Raw genomic sequence first — 14385 nt, 5'->3', positions numbered from 1 at the left:
CTAGCCGCTCTCCCCTACAAGCCCCCTGCTCCGTGTCCCCTCGTGTCGGTGACCCAGTGGAGAAAATTGACGTCTTCCGCTTATGTGTCTCTCCGCGCTTGTCTTCAAGTTTGCAAAGAACCTATAAAAGTTTGTCTTTAGTCCTCTCTATATGTACAACTTTTGCGGTTTTTTTTTGGTTTAAAGTTCAAGTCTGTCGGGTTTAGCTTGGGAATCTTCCCAAATTCCGCTAATCCTCTCCAAGTCCCGTTCTTCTACAAACTCATTTTCCTTCCAGTGCAATTCAGATTTCTAAAGAAAATGGCACTAACAAGCGTAAGTGTCTATGAGCTGAGTCGTCTAGGCCCCCCACAGCAACCTGTACGACGAAGGTCAAACTCCACAAAGGTTCGGAGGAAGGATGCAGAGCTCGGGTCCGTGGATCGGAAGAGGTATGTGCCCCCCCCCCCTAGATTAAGTGAGCGTTCAAATTCTTTAAACTTCTCAGAAACCCCAAGCGAAATCAAATCCAGCCCCAGCATAACGAGTCGATCACAATCACCTACATGGGTCGTCCAAGAAGCCCCAGCGTGGATCTACCAACTTCACCACCAATCCCTTCGGTGATCCGACAGCGGCGGTCATCTTCAACCGTCGCGAAGAAACTTCCACAGTCTGCATCAAATCCGAGCTTCCTGAGGAAGCAGGGGAGCTCCTCGTCGCTGTCGAATGGGTTATGGACAGATTGTATAGAGGTTGTGAATGAGATCGGGGTGATGGCGAAGATGGAGAGTAGGAGTGAGTTTTGTTATTCTGGGCCATTGACTGGCTTAACAATACACGGAGATTCGCCAGCGCTGAAAAATGCGCTGAAAGTAGCTACCATGCGTGCAGCGTGAACAGATCTAAAGACATATCTGGAGCTAAAATTTTGAGAACGTTTGAAATGGAGGCTTTTAATTGTTGAAAATTGTGGCTTGTGGGATTTAGTGCGCTCTTGGTTCTAGCCAAGTTCTCAGTCAGTTCAACTTATTTTCCAGAGATACGTCGCCTACGAATGGCTGTATATCGTCGAGTCCGAATTTCCGACGACGAGGAGATGGTTCTCACCGCCTCCCGGGCGTTGAGCAAGTGTCATGGCTGGACACTAGACACTTGTCATGACTACCTACCCGTTATTATAGGTAAGTTTTCGCCTACAGTCAAAAAAGTCAAAACATTTACATTTCAGATAATATTATCAGCATGGACACTTCGAACCGGATTATCGCGGCAGAGGGTCTGGCGGCGATCGCAGACTCGCTAGGGGAGAGGCTCGTGAAGTTCGCTGGTATGAACTCCCACAGGATTGGGGTGGATATAGCGGCTGAGGAGAGGTCCGAGAAGGCGAAGGCTTGTATTCAGGTAGGTAGCTATGACCTAGTGAACTCTGAATAGTCCAAAGATCTTTCAGCTTCTCCGCTCAGTGGTGAGGAAACGCGACTGGTACTATCGACATCTGGATGTTGAGTCAATAGACAGGTTGGATGCGACGATGGAACGATTGAAGAGCATTTGAAATGTGTTTATTTTGAGGAGTAATAAAGTGTTCTTTTTTTTTTGGAATTTAGAGTAGATCACTGAAATTTCGAGGCGGTGAGCAGCTGCCTAGCCTTCTCCTCGACGGCGTTGGCGATGCTTGTCTTCCGATTTTTCTCGCATCGCTGTTTGTAGGCCTGGAAATTGAAAAATGTTGAGCGCTGGGCTCCAGGAGCTAGATCTAGCTGGGGGTACTTACCAGGGGTGTGCGGCAAATCTCAAAATCTGCCGAGCTCGGCAAATTCGGCAAATCTCTTTTTTCAATATTTGCCGAGCACAGCGAATTCGGCAAATTTGCCGTGCTTAACAAACTCGGAAAAATTTGATATTTTTTTGATGTTTTTTGGAGCACCAAAACTACTGAATTCTTAACACTCATCTGGTTTCTGAATAAGTTCAGTGTAGTATGTTTGCTTAAGCATCAAAATAGCTCAATTTTGTGTCATTTTACTAAATTTTTGGCAAAAAAATCAATGGTTTTGGTCAAAATTGCACAGTCAATTTTTTGACGTGTGCGGCAAATTTCGAAATTTGCCGAGCTCGGCAAACGGCAAATTCGGCAAATTTGCCGCACACCCCTGGTACTTACCTTCTTCTCCTCCTCGGTCAGCGAGTCCCATTGCCGGGCGATTTTCTGTGAGATCTGACCAAAGGTGGCGTATGGCGCGGCCCGTTTCTCCAGCGACTGCCGTTCCCGGAAGAATAGCGCGTAGGCGGATGTTGAGCTGGAAATCGGAGCTAAGGTTACTGTAGCTCAGGGTGCTGTAGTTTAGGGTTACAGTAGCTAAGGATTACTGTAGACTAGGATCAATGCATCACAGGGTTACGGTAGCTTAGAAATACCTTAGCATAGATTACTGCAATAGGGTTACTGTAATTAGATTAGGGGTTCTATTGCGTAGGGGTACTGTAGTCTCATATCACTGTAGGACAAAAGTACTGTGACTATTTTTTGTTTTCTGTAGCTTAGGGATGCGGTGGCTCAGTTTCAATAGAGGCTAAAGGTACTGTAGGCTACACTCTGTAGCTTATGAGTACGGTAGCTTAGTGGTACGGTAGTTCAGAGTTTCTCTTGCTTAGAGTTACTGTAGTTTAAGGTACTGTAGCGTATGGGATACAATAGTTCAGCGGCGCTGTAAATAGATTAACGTTACGGTAGCTCAGAGTTAGGTTAAGAGTACTGTAGCTCAGGGTTGCTGTAGCTTAGGGCTACTGTAGCTTAAGGATACTGCAAGTTATAAGTAGGGTTTCTGTAGTTCATACTTACGGTAGCTTCCCACCTACCGTATCTTTTTCTTCTTCTGGTCCATCTCCTGAATTTGCCGCGAATTTGAATTTCCACCGGTCAACCAATGAATTGTTGGCTCCAGATCGTACCATTGGACGTAGACGTTTGGAATACGGTAGCATTGGAATTCATCGACGTTTATGGACATTTTGGAACCGAAAATTTCAAGTTTGTGTGAGGAAAACTGAGGATTCCGCAAAAAAAAAAGAAATTGGAGAAAATTCGGAAAAATTTTTTAGGCTAACTTTTCATATTTTTCAAAATTATGTAAAATTGATAGTTTCCAAGTTTGTTTACTGGTTTTTAGTTTGATATGTCACTGAAATTATAGACTTTAGGAAAATTATATGTTGGGTTACTATTATGTGAACTTAAAATTTTTTTGAAACTTTTCAAAGTACGAAAATCGCGTTTAAATCAAATTTTCGCCGGATTTTTTGCATTATCATGTCAAAATTCGAAATTTTGAAAGATTTTCACTCAGAAACTTTAAAAAATTTAAGAAATTACCCCTAAACCCTTATATTTTAACCCCCGAAACCTTTCCTACCCCTAAGAAGGGGTGGAGCCCGCGCACACACATATCACGGTGGCGCGCGGAACCCGCAAACTGTCGGCCGCCGCGCTGAGTGACCTCTCCCCGAGAAACAATGGCGGCGCCTCAATGAAGAGAAACACCGATCCATCGTGTGACAAATTGCTGATAGATTGTACGTCAGTCGTAGAGGTTTTTGAGAAATTTTGGAGATATGTATTTGAAGAAATATTTATATTAATTAGCCTATTTCTAGTGAAAAAGTTAGACACCGCCTAGGCAGGCACGTCGGTGTTCGTGCCTACCGGTCATGAAACGTAGGTAGATACAAATGTTGGGTCACAATGCTATATTTGTTTCAAGGAATGTTGGATTAAGATTAGGAAGGGAAGTAGTTTTTGCAAGTAACGGGTTAAAAAATTTAAACATTGAAACACCACAAAACAAACAGGAAATAACAAAATGAGCACACACACATCAAATGCTCATTTTTGACCTGTTAATGCTCCTAATTACCACTACCTCAGGAGAAGCGGATCCCGCCTCCTGTAATTATGTGACGTAACGCCTAAGCCGCCCTCGTTTTGTTATGGTTATGCATTAATCTAATTAATTTTGTAACATGTGTTTGTTGTAAGACAAGAGATTAGCAGAACAAGTCAAATAAAGGAAATTTGGAGGGATAAAAATTAAAATAAACCTGTTTTTTGGAAAATTAGGAAGTTTTCAAAAAAATTAATATTTTTCAAATTTCAAACCGGTTCAAAACCACATTTTAGGTAATCTTTAACTAAAAATTTAGTTGAAATATCAGTTTTTAGGAAAAACGTACGATTTATGCAACACACAATACTCAAAAAACTGAAAAAAAGAGACATATAACTAATCTCCATAGAATTTTCTAATGTTTCTATTAATCCTTTTTTCTGATCAGTATCTTTGTTTAAATTGTTGGTATCTAACTAAGTGCTGTCAGTTTATTCATGGATATTAACGGATTAAAAAACTAAAAGTCGATGTTTTTAAGCCGAGGAGCAAGATAGCTGAAGCCGAAAATTGAAAATGAGATATCTTGCTCCTCTTGCTCCAAAAGGCTCATCATACCCTACTGTGCTACTACATTATTCATACAGTAATCCCACAGTACACCTACAGTAATCTTAAAATACCCTTAAAATAATCTTATAGTATCTCTAAAGTAATCATATAGTATTTCTACAGTCATCCTACATTACCCCTACAGTGATCCTACAGTACCCCTCCGACAGTAATCCTACATAACCCCTACAGGCTTTCTACAGTACCCTGGCATTCATGACACAGTAACCCTACTGGTTTTTTACAGTATCCCTACAGTAATCCTACAGTACCCCTAAAGTAATCCTACATCACCCCTACAGCAATCCTACAGTAATCCCACAGTACCTCTATAGTACCCATACAGTAAACCTACAGTAACCCTACAGTCATCCTACAGTACCCCTACAGTAATCCTACAGTACCCCTACAGCAATCCTACAGTAACCCAACAGTACTTCGACAGTAATCCTACAGTGACCCCTACAGTAATCCTACAGTACCCCTACAGTAATCCTACAGTAACTCTATAGAACCCCTACAGTAATCCTTCAGTATTCCTACAGAAACCCTCAGTAACCTTACAGACCCCCTACAGTAATCCTACAGTACCCGACAGTAATCCTACAGTAACACAACAGTAATCTTACAGTACTCTACAGTAATCCTGCAGTGATTCTACAGCACCCCTACAGTAACCCTACAGCAAGAAATTCAAAGAAACCAACGAAAACCAAAATGTCAAGATGCACCATGAAAAATTAAGCAAAACCAAAGTTGTACATGAACTCTAAAACATCATTATATCAAAATTCAGGAGCATTATTTTCTGACACCAAACATATAATGCTCCGTTCGGCGCCCGCCCACTTGTCGCGTCTCCATGGAACCCCGACATGTCTCATAATATCCCAATAACATCTGTTTCATTTCTCGGCAATGAATTTCGCTTCAAAATGTCCATTATTCCTCATTATCTTTTCAATTTCACAGGCAGGTAGTTTTTTAAATTGACATGGACAAATGCTCTCTCACTTCAGATATCGCCTTCCACATTGAAAATGATGGTAACTTTTGGGGAGCCTGGCGTCTACAGTAGCTACAGTAACCCATTGCCAAGTACCGATACTTGGGAGGACTGTTTGGAATATTGTTTAGGATTGAGCACTTGTGTGGTGAGTCCATCCCCCTAGTTAGCGGAAAGGGAGACACACTCTGCTTCGTAAGTCGACTTCAAACGCTCATAGCTCTGCAGAGAGTAGAGTTATCAAAATACTGACAACTAACAAAACGTAGGAAATTTTATGTAGATTAATGTTGTAGTTGAGCAATTTTGAGTGGCTGTTCTAGTTTTTGAGATATGTGCCTAGAAAGTTCTTGAAGCGGGGCGAGCTTTTAGCCAATGTAACTCCACAGTGAGCATAGGTATCAAAAAGTTGTCAACTAACAAAATGTAGCAAATTGTATGTAAATAATACACTATTTAAATTTTTTTAAATATCTGTGCTAGTATTTAAGAGACAGAGGCTTGAAGATTGATGATACGTCCACTAACCTAGATTCTCCAAAATTCTGGTTTTAATCGCAATTTTCACACTTTCTAACTAGTTCTTTTTTTGTATTTCCAGGCGGTATACAACAATAACTGTCAAATGTTTGAAATTGGTCAAATCTCCACTGCAACCAGCACCTCCGAGACTAAAATTGCCTTCAAATTCCTGGCGGACAACGCAACTTGCCCAATTCAGGAGCCAACTTCTTTACAGGTAGATTTAGCACTTTTAAAGAATACAAATCCAATTTTAAGGGTCACTACTTTACAAATACTACGTATCAACCGTATACGGTTAGCTACAGCGCCCCAACTTGGACATTTGCCAACTCTACACAATTGGAGTGTCCTACCAACTATGCACTTTTTGTGAGAGATTTGGGGCCGTGGTGTATGAAGGTAAAGCTGTTAGAATGTTGAAACTAGGAAAATAGAGGCATTTCCCATTTTTCAAAAAAAAACATTTTTTTTGATAATTTTTTTAGGTCTTGAAAAAAATTTGCAAAATAATTTTGGATCAGCATTTTTGGTAGATTTTTTTGAATCAGAAATTTTTTTTCTGCATTAACAATATAGAAAACCCTAACATTTTTTTAACTGTTTGAAAATACATAGTAAACTAAAAATTTTAGGAAAAAAAATGTTGGTAAAAAAATTTTTTGCGAACTTTTTTTTTCACAATTTTTTTGATTTTAACATATTTTTTCCAGCTCAAATTTTCTGAATTTATCAAAATTTTCAGGTTATTCAACACTATGCCTGCTGTAACAAAACGATTGCAGCCACAATGTGCAACAGTTACGGTGCTCAGCTGAGCGGGCTCGACTCGACGGCGGAGTACGACTTTATGCTTGGTAAGGGGGGCTTTGGGATGCTAAAATGGTTGTTATAGTTATTTCAGAGTTGATTTAACGTATTTAGGTAAAATGCCAAAAATAAGGAAATTTAGAGAAATTTCAATTTTTATTTGAAAAAAAAAAATTTGGAAAAAAAATCAAAAAAAAATTTTTTAGATCAAAAATTTTTTCTAAGTATTTCAAATCAACAGAATTTTTGATATAGTAAAGCAATTACAACTTATTTATCTAAAATTCCAGCCGGAAGTTGGCCAATTTTCAAAAACGTCACCACAAACAAGATCGGTAGCACACAATACTACGCGACAGGGGTATGGGTAGATGGAGCTCGGACTTTGGCTTGTATGGGAAATACCACGTATCCTTGTAATACTACACAGGTTTGACATTTTTGAAAATTTTTAAAAGCTGAAAATTTTACAGAAAACAATTTTTTGGGGCAAAAAAATTCAAAAAAAAATTTTTTTTTTAATGTTTTAAAAAATTCCTTTTTTGAAAGGTTTTTGGCAATAAAACTGAAATTTTTTTTTTAAAACAAAAGAAAATTTCTAACTTACCCTATACTTAAATTGTATCTTTTATACCGCTACATCACGTTTACCCCAATTTTCAGGCGTTTTCCTTCACGGACCCCACCTTATCCTCCCCGCCTGGCGGATACCTATGGCTACCTGGCAGGCCTGACGGAGGGGATGCCCCGGCTGATGGTATTGTGCTAAATTTGTACACTACTGAACTTTATGGAATGGAAGATACTCCGTTAGTTTTTTAAATTGAAAAAAAAAGAGTTTTAAGAAAAAAAAAGAGTCTTGAAAATAGAAATAAAAATCACTCTACCGATATTAACTATTTCAGCTAGAGACTTCGCATAATTTCTGAATTTTCAGATCCAGTGAGCCAGTTAGCGGCGTATATTGTTGGATGGGATACTTATGTGGTGCTGTTCCGACCTAATTATGTCTTATAATCTAATGAAACGTTAAAAAATTTACTATAACAGTGATTTGAAAATTGAAAAATTAAAAAAAAAAACATTGAAATTTGTTTTTAAAATTTTGAAAAAAAAAATTCAATTTGACATAATATTGATTCCAAATCAAGTTTTTAAAATTTATTACATATATTCTGCAATTTCCAGCCAAAAATACCCAATTTGGAACTAACTCCATATCGCACAGGTACCTTGGGCCACTACTCAGGCAATATGTAAAAGTTGGGCTACATAGAAAACTGAAATTTTCAAAGTTCAGTGTGTAAAATTTTTGAACATTTCAAGCGTGGTTTTCCGTCAAAGCTCATATCTCCTACGCTACAGTTTCCATAGCTTCCCGCATATAAAACAAATATTATGAGGTCCAAACACTCATATTTTAAAATATTCTCATTTACAACATGAACTCCAACTTCAAATCTACATTTTTCGCCTATTTTCTTTGGATTTTAATTCCAAATGTGAGTTTTCCAAACTTTCTGTATACAGTAACCTATTCAGGTGGCGGTGTCCGATTACAAAATGCTTATTACAAATGGTCAACCTGGTACCTACAGTACCTACAGTAATCCCGACGTTTCCTTTGGAAAGAGTGCGTGGACTATTGCTACGGTTTGGATACTTGCATGGTATGACCATTATGTTAGCTGACGTGAAGTCCTCTAACTCTGCTTAGAGGAGAGAAATCAGATAAAAACCAACTAGCAAAGTGTTGCTCTGACAATTTCTCATATTTTGCTAGTTAACAACTTTTTAATAACGTTTTTAGTATTAAAGATACATCAGTTTGAAGCAGCGAGACTTTTTTGCCAGTGATCATGTCTGAATGAGGCCCGACGTTGAAATCCTGTAACTCAACCGTATGTAAAGATATCAAAAAGCAATAAACTATCAAAATATAGCGGTAAAAATTTGCCACAATTGTTCAGTTGACAATTTTTTGATAACCTTTTTAGTTTTAAAGATACATCAGTTTGAAGCAGCAAGACTTTTCCGTCAATGAGTATCTATAAAATAAGGCTCTACTTTAAAGTCCTGTAACTCAACCGTATGAAAGGTATCAAAAAATAGTAAACTATCAAAGTATAGCGCTAAAAATTTGCCACAATTTTCCAGTAAGCAACTTTTTGATAACTCTTTTAGTTTTAAAGATACATCAGTTTGAAGCAGCAAGACTTTCCGCTAGTGAGCATGTTTGAGAAGTCCTGTAACTCGACGGTATGTAAAGATATTGAAAAAATAATAAACTATCAAAATATACCTCTTAAATTTTGCCACATTTCTTCAGTTGACAACGTTTTGATAACTCTTCTAGTTTCAAAGTTATGGAAGTTTAATGTGGGAAAGTTCCTCGACCGGTGAGCATTGTTAAAAGAATACTTCGGCAAAGCTATCAAAAAGTTGTCAACTAACCAAGTGTACACTATTTTTCAATAACCAATATTGTTCAGGCAGTATACGACAATAACTGCCAAATGTTCCAAATTGGCTAGCTCTCCACTGCAACTCATTTAGTTGATGGCTCAAGATTTGCTTTCAAATTTTCGACATCTCTTGATAACTCAGTGTGCCCTATAAATTTTCTGCAGTCTTTTTCAGTAACCAATTTTTAATCATTACAGCTTTCACCTGTTATTCTACTTTAGGGCCCACCTTGCAATACAACCTATAACAACCCTACTTGGAAATTCAATTGCTCCAAGCCCACGTGCCCGACTAACTTCACAATGTTCTCCAGGCCTCGGGGGCTTTGGTGTTTACAGGTAAGCCTAAAACCTAAACTTCAAGCCCTATGGTCCTTCCACAGGTGATTGATAACTCTGCATGCTTTGGTCAACTATTTGCAAAATCGCAATGTGCAAAAATGGGTGCCCAGTTAAGTGGGGTGGATAGTCAGGCGGAGTTTAATTTTATTGTTGGTCAGTGCGCCCTGGATATACCTGATTAAGACTCCTCAAGTTTTTAGGAAAAGGTCAAGTTATCCACAACACTTCCAAAAACAAGGGCTTGTTCCCAATGACAGGTATATGGGTAGACGGAGATCGGAAGCCAGAATGTAATGTGATTAATGACACCAGACCCCAATGCACCGGGACGAATGCAAGACCAGCCTAACCTTTAGATCTTGAATGAATCTGAAGTTTCCAGGCCCTGTACTTCTCGGACCCTACCTTATCGGCAAATCTTGGGGGCTATAAATGGCGCCCGAACACTCCGGATGGGAACCCGTGGCCTGCTTACTCGGTGGTCTTACAATTCACGAAAGAAGGCAATATTTGGATGGATGATGGGGCGTAAGTACTGAAAATTGACCTGGAAAACTGAAATTATCCGAAACTTCCAGCGCAGGTAACGGATTTTATCCAAACACAGCGTGCTGGAAGGCCTATGTTTGCGGAGTCAAACCTACACTTGTATAACTCCATAATGCAGTAAACATTTTAATGTTCTCCTTTTTTAATAATAAAACTATACAAGTTGTTGATGTGTAGTCACCACATCATTTCAGACGTCCAAAGGTAGTTTTATATACAAATTAAGTGGTGATAAGGATGAGAAAAGAAAAGAACTTTGCGTTTCATGTGCACAAAGAGTTGTTCAGTCGACCTCTGATAGCTACTGATAAGAAGTCGCCACGTCAGCAAATAGACTAGGGGAATGTGCTCAATGCTCCGTTAGGCTAGCATGTGAATATTAGGCTCATATAGAGTAAGATTTCTTTTTTTTTTGGAAAGTCTTCAGGATCTTGAGCTACTTCTCCAGCAGAAAACTCCAGCTCCTCCGGCAGTCAATTAAAATTCAGTAGGATGTGCTGTGGCCTGGCCCAAAGCTTCTAAGCCCATATTGAGCTCAACTCAGTACTATTAGTAGTCAGTTTATAGAGTTATGTGTCGTTTGAAGCTATGAGTTTCATCACCCAGCTGGGTTTCAGGAGGATCTTATGAGGTCCTGCAGTAAGAAAGATCCCCAGAGACCCCAAAGCCTTCAGATTCAAGCGATTTGTTGGTGAACATTACCATGCTCTAAAAGTCCTGGCCCTTCAAACGTTCCGCACTCCAGGTCATAGACACCAATGACCGAGCACAATTTAGCCTTCACTACAACCGACACCTCCTTTCCCGTGATTTCTGGGGACCAATAACCTATTTTCCATTCCCAGACAAAGTAATATTTCAGTTAGCGATATGTTTGCTCATCACATCATAGCACAAATGTTTGCATTTGGAAAAGCTTCGGGGACCTCTCTTTTTTTCTTTTTTTTTCTTTTTTTTTTCCCCAAGCCGAGACGCAGAGAGGCTACCCGCTCTCAGCTGGAGAACGCCCCATTGATTTTGGCATTTGGAGCAAGGAGCTACATAGGTTTGCACGAAAAGTGGCTCCACCTCCTTCAATCTTATCAACATATCGTTATCAGTGTGACAGGCTCCCAACTGCACTCAACTGCTCATTCAGTGTGCTGGCTCTTTTCGGTTCTATCTACCGTCACTTTTTTTCCCTATTATTCTCTTCTTTCTACGATTTACCCAAAAAAAAGCTAGAAATTTTTTTTAGGTAACTTCAGAAAGCTCCCCCGGCAGTTTTCTAAGACCAAGCTCTCTCTCCAAACCGAGCACTTTTTGCTCCACACCGTAAGACTTGTGGGTGCTGTGAGCCGTTCCTGTGGAGCGCCGCAGCTAACTCAGGTGAGACTTTTCTTTGTTTTTTTAAAAATTGAGTGGTCATGACGTAAGAGGCTGGAGGAATGGGGGAAGAAAAGAAAGAAAAAAAAAGAAAAAAAAAAAAAGAAAGAAGAAAGAGGAACAGGAAGCGTGTGTGTGTTCCCTCAACCAGAAATTGATGGGAGGGTTTTGAGGTTGTTGGGGGCTCTGCACACGAAACATTATCCAATTTTTCAGGGTCACCTTACCCAGCCAAAATCCGTACAGTGAGCGTAGACCGTTCTCCCGACGAGTCGCCACCACCGCGTCCACCTTCGGACACTTCATCTGCCAGGTATGCAGGCTCTAAAAAATCTAAAAATATTGGCCTAATCCCTGAATTTTCAGAGACAACCCCACCCTAACTTCGTCCGCCGCCGTGGTGTTCGCCGACAAGCGTTCCCGCTTCCGCTGATACCCCCGAGGTGTATGGGTCCCGACCGAAAGACCCGCATCCTCGTCCTATACCGTCGTCCTCCCTAGCGGGTCCAGCTAAGGAGCCTATACCTCCTAAACCCATTTTCAATAGAAAATCCGTCTTTCGACATACCCATACTACAACCCTTCCCCCATAATGTCTGCCACGTCTGCCACCAACTTTGCCGTTCAAACCCATCCGGTCAAGGCTCCGGATGAGGAGTACTTCTTCGAAGGTGCCGAGAAGCTTCTGGAGCTCTGGTTCTGCTCGAGCACACAGAATGAGACTCGCTCCCTCCGAATCATCCCAAGAGAGGAGATCGATGCAATGCTTGACATCGCTCGCTGTAAGATCCTCCACTCCAAGCACAACGAGTCCATCGACTCTTACGTGCTCAGCGAGTCCTCTCTGTTCATCTCGGACAACCGTGTGATCCTCAAGACCTGTGGCACAACTCGCTTGCTGGCTGCCCTTCCAGTGATCATGCAGCTAGCCGGGGCCTACGCCGGGCTGGATCAAGTCCAATCCGTCTACTACTCCAGGAAGAACTTCTTGCGCCCGGATCTTCAACCATCGCTTCATAAGAACTTTGATGCGGAGGTGGAGTATCTGGATAGTTTTTTTGTGGATGGTCATGCGTACTGTCTTGGATCCCTCAAACAGGATAGATGGTACCTTTACACATTCCACAGAGAAGTTGAGTTCCCAGCTCACAAGCAACCCGATCACACCTTGGAGATCTTGATGAGCGATCTGGATGAGGAGGTGCTCCACAAGTTTACCAAAGACTATGCGGTGGATGGCAATGACTGCTTCATGGTAAGCCCTCGCGATGGGAGTCCGATGATCTTTAATCAATTCTTTACAGCGAGCCGGTATTGACAAGATCATCCCGGCAGGTGCAGATGTTCACGACGAGCTGTTCGACCCGTGCGGCTACAGTATGAACGCTTATATGAATGACACTGACCAATACGCAACCATCCACGTGACTCCCGAGAAGGCATTCAGCTTCGCTTCCTTCGAGACCAACCAGGACTTGGTCTGCCTGTACTCGCAGACTCGGAAGGTTCTTCAGTGTTTCAGGTGAGTATTTAGAAAAACTTAATGTAGTTCAACAAAGTTCCTTACAGACCAAATAAGATCTTGATGACAGTCTTTGCCAATGACATTTCGGAGAAGGGGAAGGATGCCCAGCAGCAGTTGTGGGACCGCGAGCTGCCGGGGTATAGAAGGACCAATGTGCAGTTTGTGAGACTTGAGGTGGGTTCGGTGGGCTTCAAAATTTAGCGTTCTTCGCTTACCTCTAGCCCTGGTTCTGGTCCTGGCCCTGTGGTCCTGGTCCTGGTCCTGGTCCTGTGGTCCTGGTCCTGGTCCTGGTCCTGGTTCTGGTCCTGGTCCTGGTCCTGGCCCTGGTTCTGGTCCTGGTCCTGGTCCTGGTCCTGGTCCTGGTCCTGGTCCTGGTCCTGGTCCTGGTCCTAGTCCTGTGGTCCTGGTCCTGGTTCTGGTCCTGGTCCTCTGGTCCTGGTCCTGGCCCTGGTCCTGGTCCTGGTCCTGGTCCTGGTCCTGGTCCTGGTCCTGGTCCTGGTCCTGGTCCTGGTCCTGTGGTCCTGGTCCTGGTCCTGTGGTCCTGTGGTCCTGTGGTCCTGTGGTCCTGTGGTCCTATGGTCCTGTGGTCCTGTGGTCCTGGTCCTGTGGTCCTGGTCCTGTGGTCCTGGTCCTGTGGTCCTGATCCTGTGGTCCTGGTCCTGTGGTCCTGGTCCTCTAGTACTTCCATCAAAACACTAAAATCTTGAAAATTTGCAGACGGAAACCCTAGTCTACGCTCATTTCGTGCGCAAGGCCTCCACCGGTCAAGATTCATCATCGAGCGACGAGGACGACGGCGAACGCTCCGATTGATATCAAATCTTGATTGTGTTTTTTTTTCTACAAATCACTGTTAAACCATGTATTTTGTACTAACCCTATTAGTTTTGTTTTCTTCTTAATCATTGATCACTATACCCCCCTTCCCCTAACTACTTGGTTTTCTGAGGGGCCTTCAGGCCATTTTCTAGTCTTTTGGCTTCTGGTACTGTGGTCCTGTGGTCTTCTGGTCTCCCAGAACAACTTCCCGTTGAAGGGTCAAATGTTATGCTAATTCCTTATCTATTCTCCCCATCTCTTTGTCGCCTCCCTCCCCCTCTCTCTCCCCCTTTCCTGTTTGTTTTCAAGACAGACAGTTACACTTTCCTATTGATTTTTAGCAATTTTAGTTATTTTTCTTGTGTTAGAACTGTCTTAAACGTTAATTTTTGGGCGTAGAATATATTTTTTAATAAAAAAAATTTGGGAAAATTAAATTTTACACACGTTTCTACACGTTGTATCTCTTCCACATTCTCCATCAAAAAAAAATCAAATCATTTC

The 14385-nt window shown here is 41.5% G+C and overlaps 5 protein-coding genes, 1 non-coding gene and 1 pseudogene across 7 annotated transcripts; 6 read left to right on the top strand and 1 right to left on the bottom strand.

Annotated features, from left to right (window-relative positions):
* The first annotated feature begins 98 nt into the window (after nucleotides 1-98).
* Nucleotides 99-1574, top strand: F47G4.5 (Katanin_con80 domain-containing protein). The gene is made up of 5 exons (NM_061051.5): nucleotides 99-431; nucleotides 488-777; nucleotides 1020-1163; nucleotides 1211-1383; nucleotides 1433-1574. Exons 1-5 carry the CDS (start codon nucleotides 301-303, stop codon nucleotides 1535-1537), a joined length of 843 nt encoding a protein of 280 aa, NP_493452.1. The 5' UTR covers nucleotides 99-300; the 3' UTR covers nucleotides 1538-1574.
* Nucleotides 1523-3101, bottom strand: hmg-6 (HMG box domain-containing protein). Its single transcript, NM_061050.4, has 3 exons — nucleotides 2842-3101; nucleotides 2147-2282; nucleotides 1523-1694 (listed from the first exon to the last, which is right to left on the bottom strand). The coding sequence occupies exons 1-3, from the start codon at nucleotides 2991-2993 to the stop codon at nucleotides 1596-1598; spliced, it is 387 nt and encodes a 128-aa protein (NP_493451.2). The 5' UTR covers nucleotides 2994-3101; the 3' UTR covers nucleotides 1523-1595.
* Nucleotides 3102-3502: 401 nt separating this feature from the next.
* Nucleotides 3503-3574, top strand: F47G4.9. Its single transcript, NR_003384.1, has one exon. It is a non-coding gene; the product is annotated as a small nucleolar RNA F47G4.9 (small nucleolar RNA).
* Nucleotides 3575-5518: 1944 nt separating this feature from the next.
* On the top strand, nucleotides 5519-7820 carry clec-113 (PAN-3 domain-containing protein; the record flags this gene model as incomplete). Its single annotated transcript, NM_061049.3, has 7 exons — nucleotides 5519-5632; nucleotides 6086-6223; nucleotides 6265-6408; nucleotides 6752-6863; nucleotides 7107-7246; nucleotides 7480-7625; nucleotides 7754-7820. 7 exons carry the CDS (start codon nucleotides 5519-5521, stop codon nucleotides 7818-7820), a joined length of 861 nt encoding a protein of 286 aa, NP_493450.1.
* A 438-nt stretch (nucleotides 7821-8258) lies between these two features.
* Nucleotides 8259-10277, top strand: F47G4.8 (annotated as a pseudogene). The gene is made up of 7 exons: nucleotides 8259-8318; nucleotides 8359-8486; nucleotides 9309-9620; nucleotides 9646-9776; nucleotides 9824-9957; nucleotides 10006-10151; nucleotides 10202-10277. Coding segments are annotated over exons 1-7 (987 nt in total).
* Nucleotides 10278-11409: 1132 nt separating this feature from the next.
* smd-1 (S-adenosylmethionine decarboxylase beta chain) lies at nucleotides 11410-14324 on the top strand. Its single transcript, NM_001392971.2, has 6 exons — nucleotides 11410-11540; nucleotides 11754-11850; nucleotides 11904-12792; nucleotides 12842-13059; nucleotides 13107-13236; nucleotides 13780-14324. The coding sequence occupies exons 3-6, from the start codon at nucleotides 12130-12132 to the stop codon at nucleotides 13873-13875; spliced, it is 1107 nt and encodes a 368-aa protein (NP_001379243.1). The 5' UTR covers nucleotides 11410-11540; nucleotides 11754-11850; nucleotides 11904-12129; the 3' UTR covers nucleotides 13876-14324.
* F47G4.14 (uncharacterized protein) lies at nucleotides 11985-12038 on the top strand (the record flags this gene model as incomplete). Its single annotated transcript, NM_001381255.1, has 1 exon — nucleotides 11985-12038. The coding sequence occupies one exon, from the start codon at nucleotides 11985-11987 to the stop codon at nucleotides 12036-12038; it is 54 nt and encodes a 17-aa protein (NP_001368676.1).
* Nucleotides 14325-14385: the final 61 nt, after the last annotated feature.

Source organism: Caenorhabditis elegans, chromosome I, assembly GCF_000002985.6.
Source record: "Caenorhabditis elegans chromosome I".
Lineage (NCBI taxonomy): Eukaryota > Metazoa > Nematoda > Chromadorea > Rhabditida > Rhabditidae > Caenorhabditis > Caenorhabditis elegans.
This window is presented reverse-complemented; position numbering and strand designations above follow the sequence as displayed.

Coding starts and splice junctions, on each gene's coding strand:
- F47G4.5 (NM_061051.5), top strand. CDS start 301: ATGGCACTAACAAGCGTAAGTGTCTATGAGCTGAGTCGTCTAGGCCCC. Junction 1,164..1,210: donor CTACCTACCCGTTATTATAG/GTAAGTTTTCGC, acceptor TTTACATTTCAG/ATAATATTATCAGCATGGAC. Junction 1,384..1,432: donor AGGCGAAGGCTTGTATTCAG/GTAGGTAGCTAT, acceptor AAGATCTTTCAG/CTTCTCCGCTCAGTGGTGAG.
- hmg-6 (NM_061050.4), bottom strand. CDS start 2,993: ATGTCCATAAACGTCGATGAATTCCAATGCTACCGTATTCCAAACGTC. Junction 2,283..2,841: donor CAGAAGAAGAAAAAGATACG/GTAGGTGGGAAG, acceptor TCCGATTTCCAG/CTCAACATCCGCCTACGCGC. Junction 1,695..2,146: donor TGACCGAGGAGGAGAAGAAG/GTAAGTACCAGG, acceptor TTCAATTTCCAG/GCCTACAAACAGCGATGCGA.
- smd-1 (NM_001392971.2), top strand. CDS start 12,130: ATGTCTGCCACGTCTGCCACCAACTTTGCCGTTCAAACCCATCCGGTC. Junction 12,793..12,841: donor ATGGCAATGACTGCTTCATG/GTAAGCCCTCGC, acceptor AATTCTTTACAG/CGAGCCGGTATTGACAAGAT. Junction 13,237..13,779: donor TGCAGTTTGTGAGACTTGAG/GTGGGTTCGGTG, acceptor GAAAATTTGCAG/ACGGAAACCCTAGTCTACGC.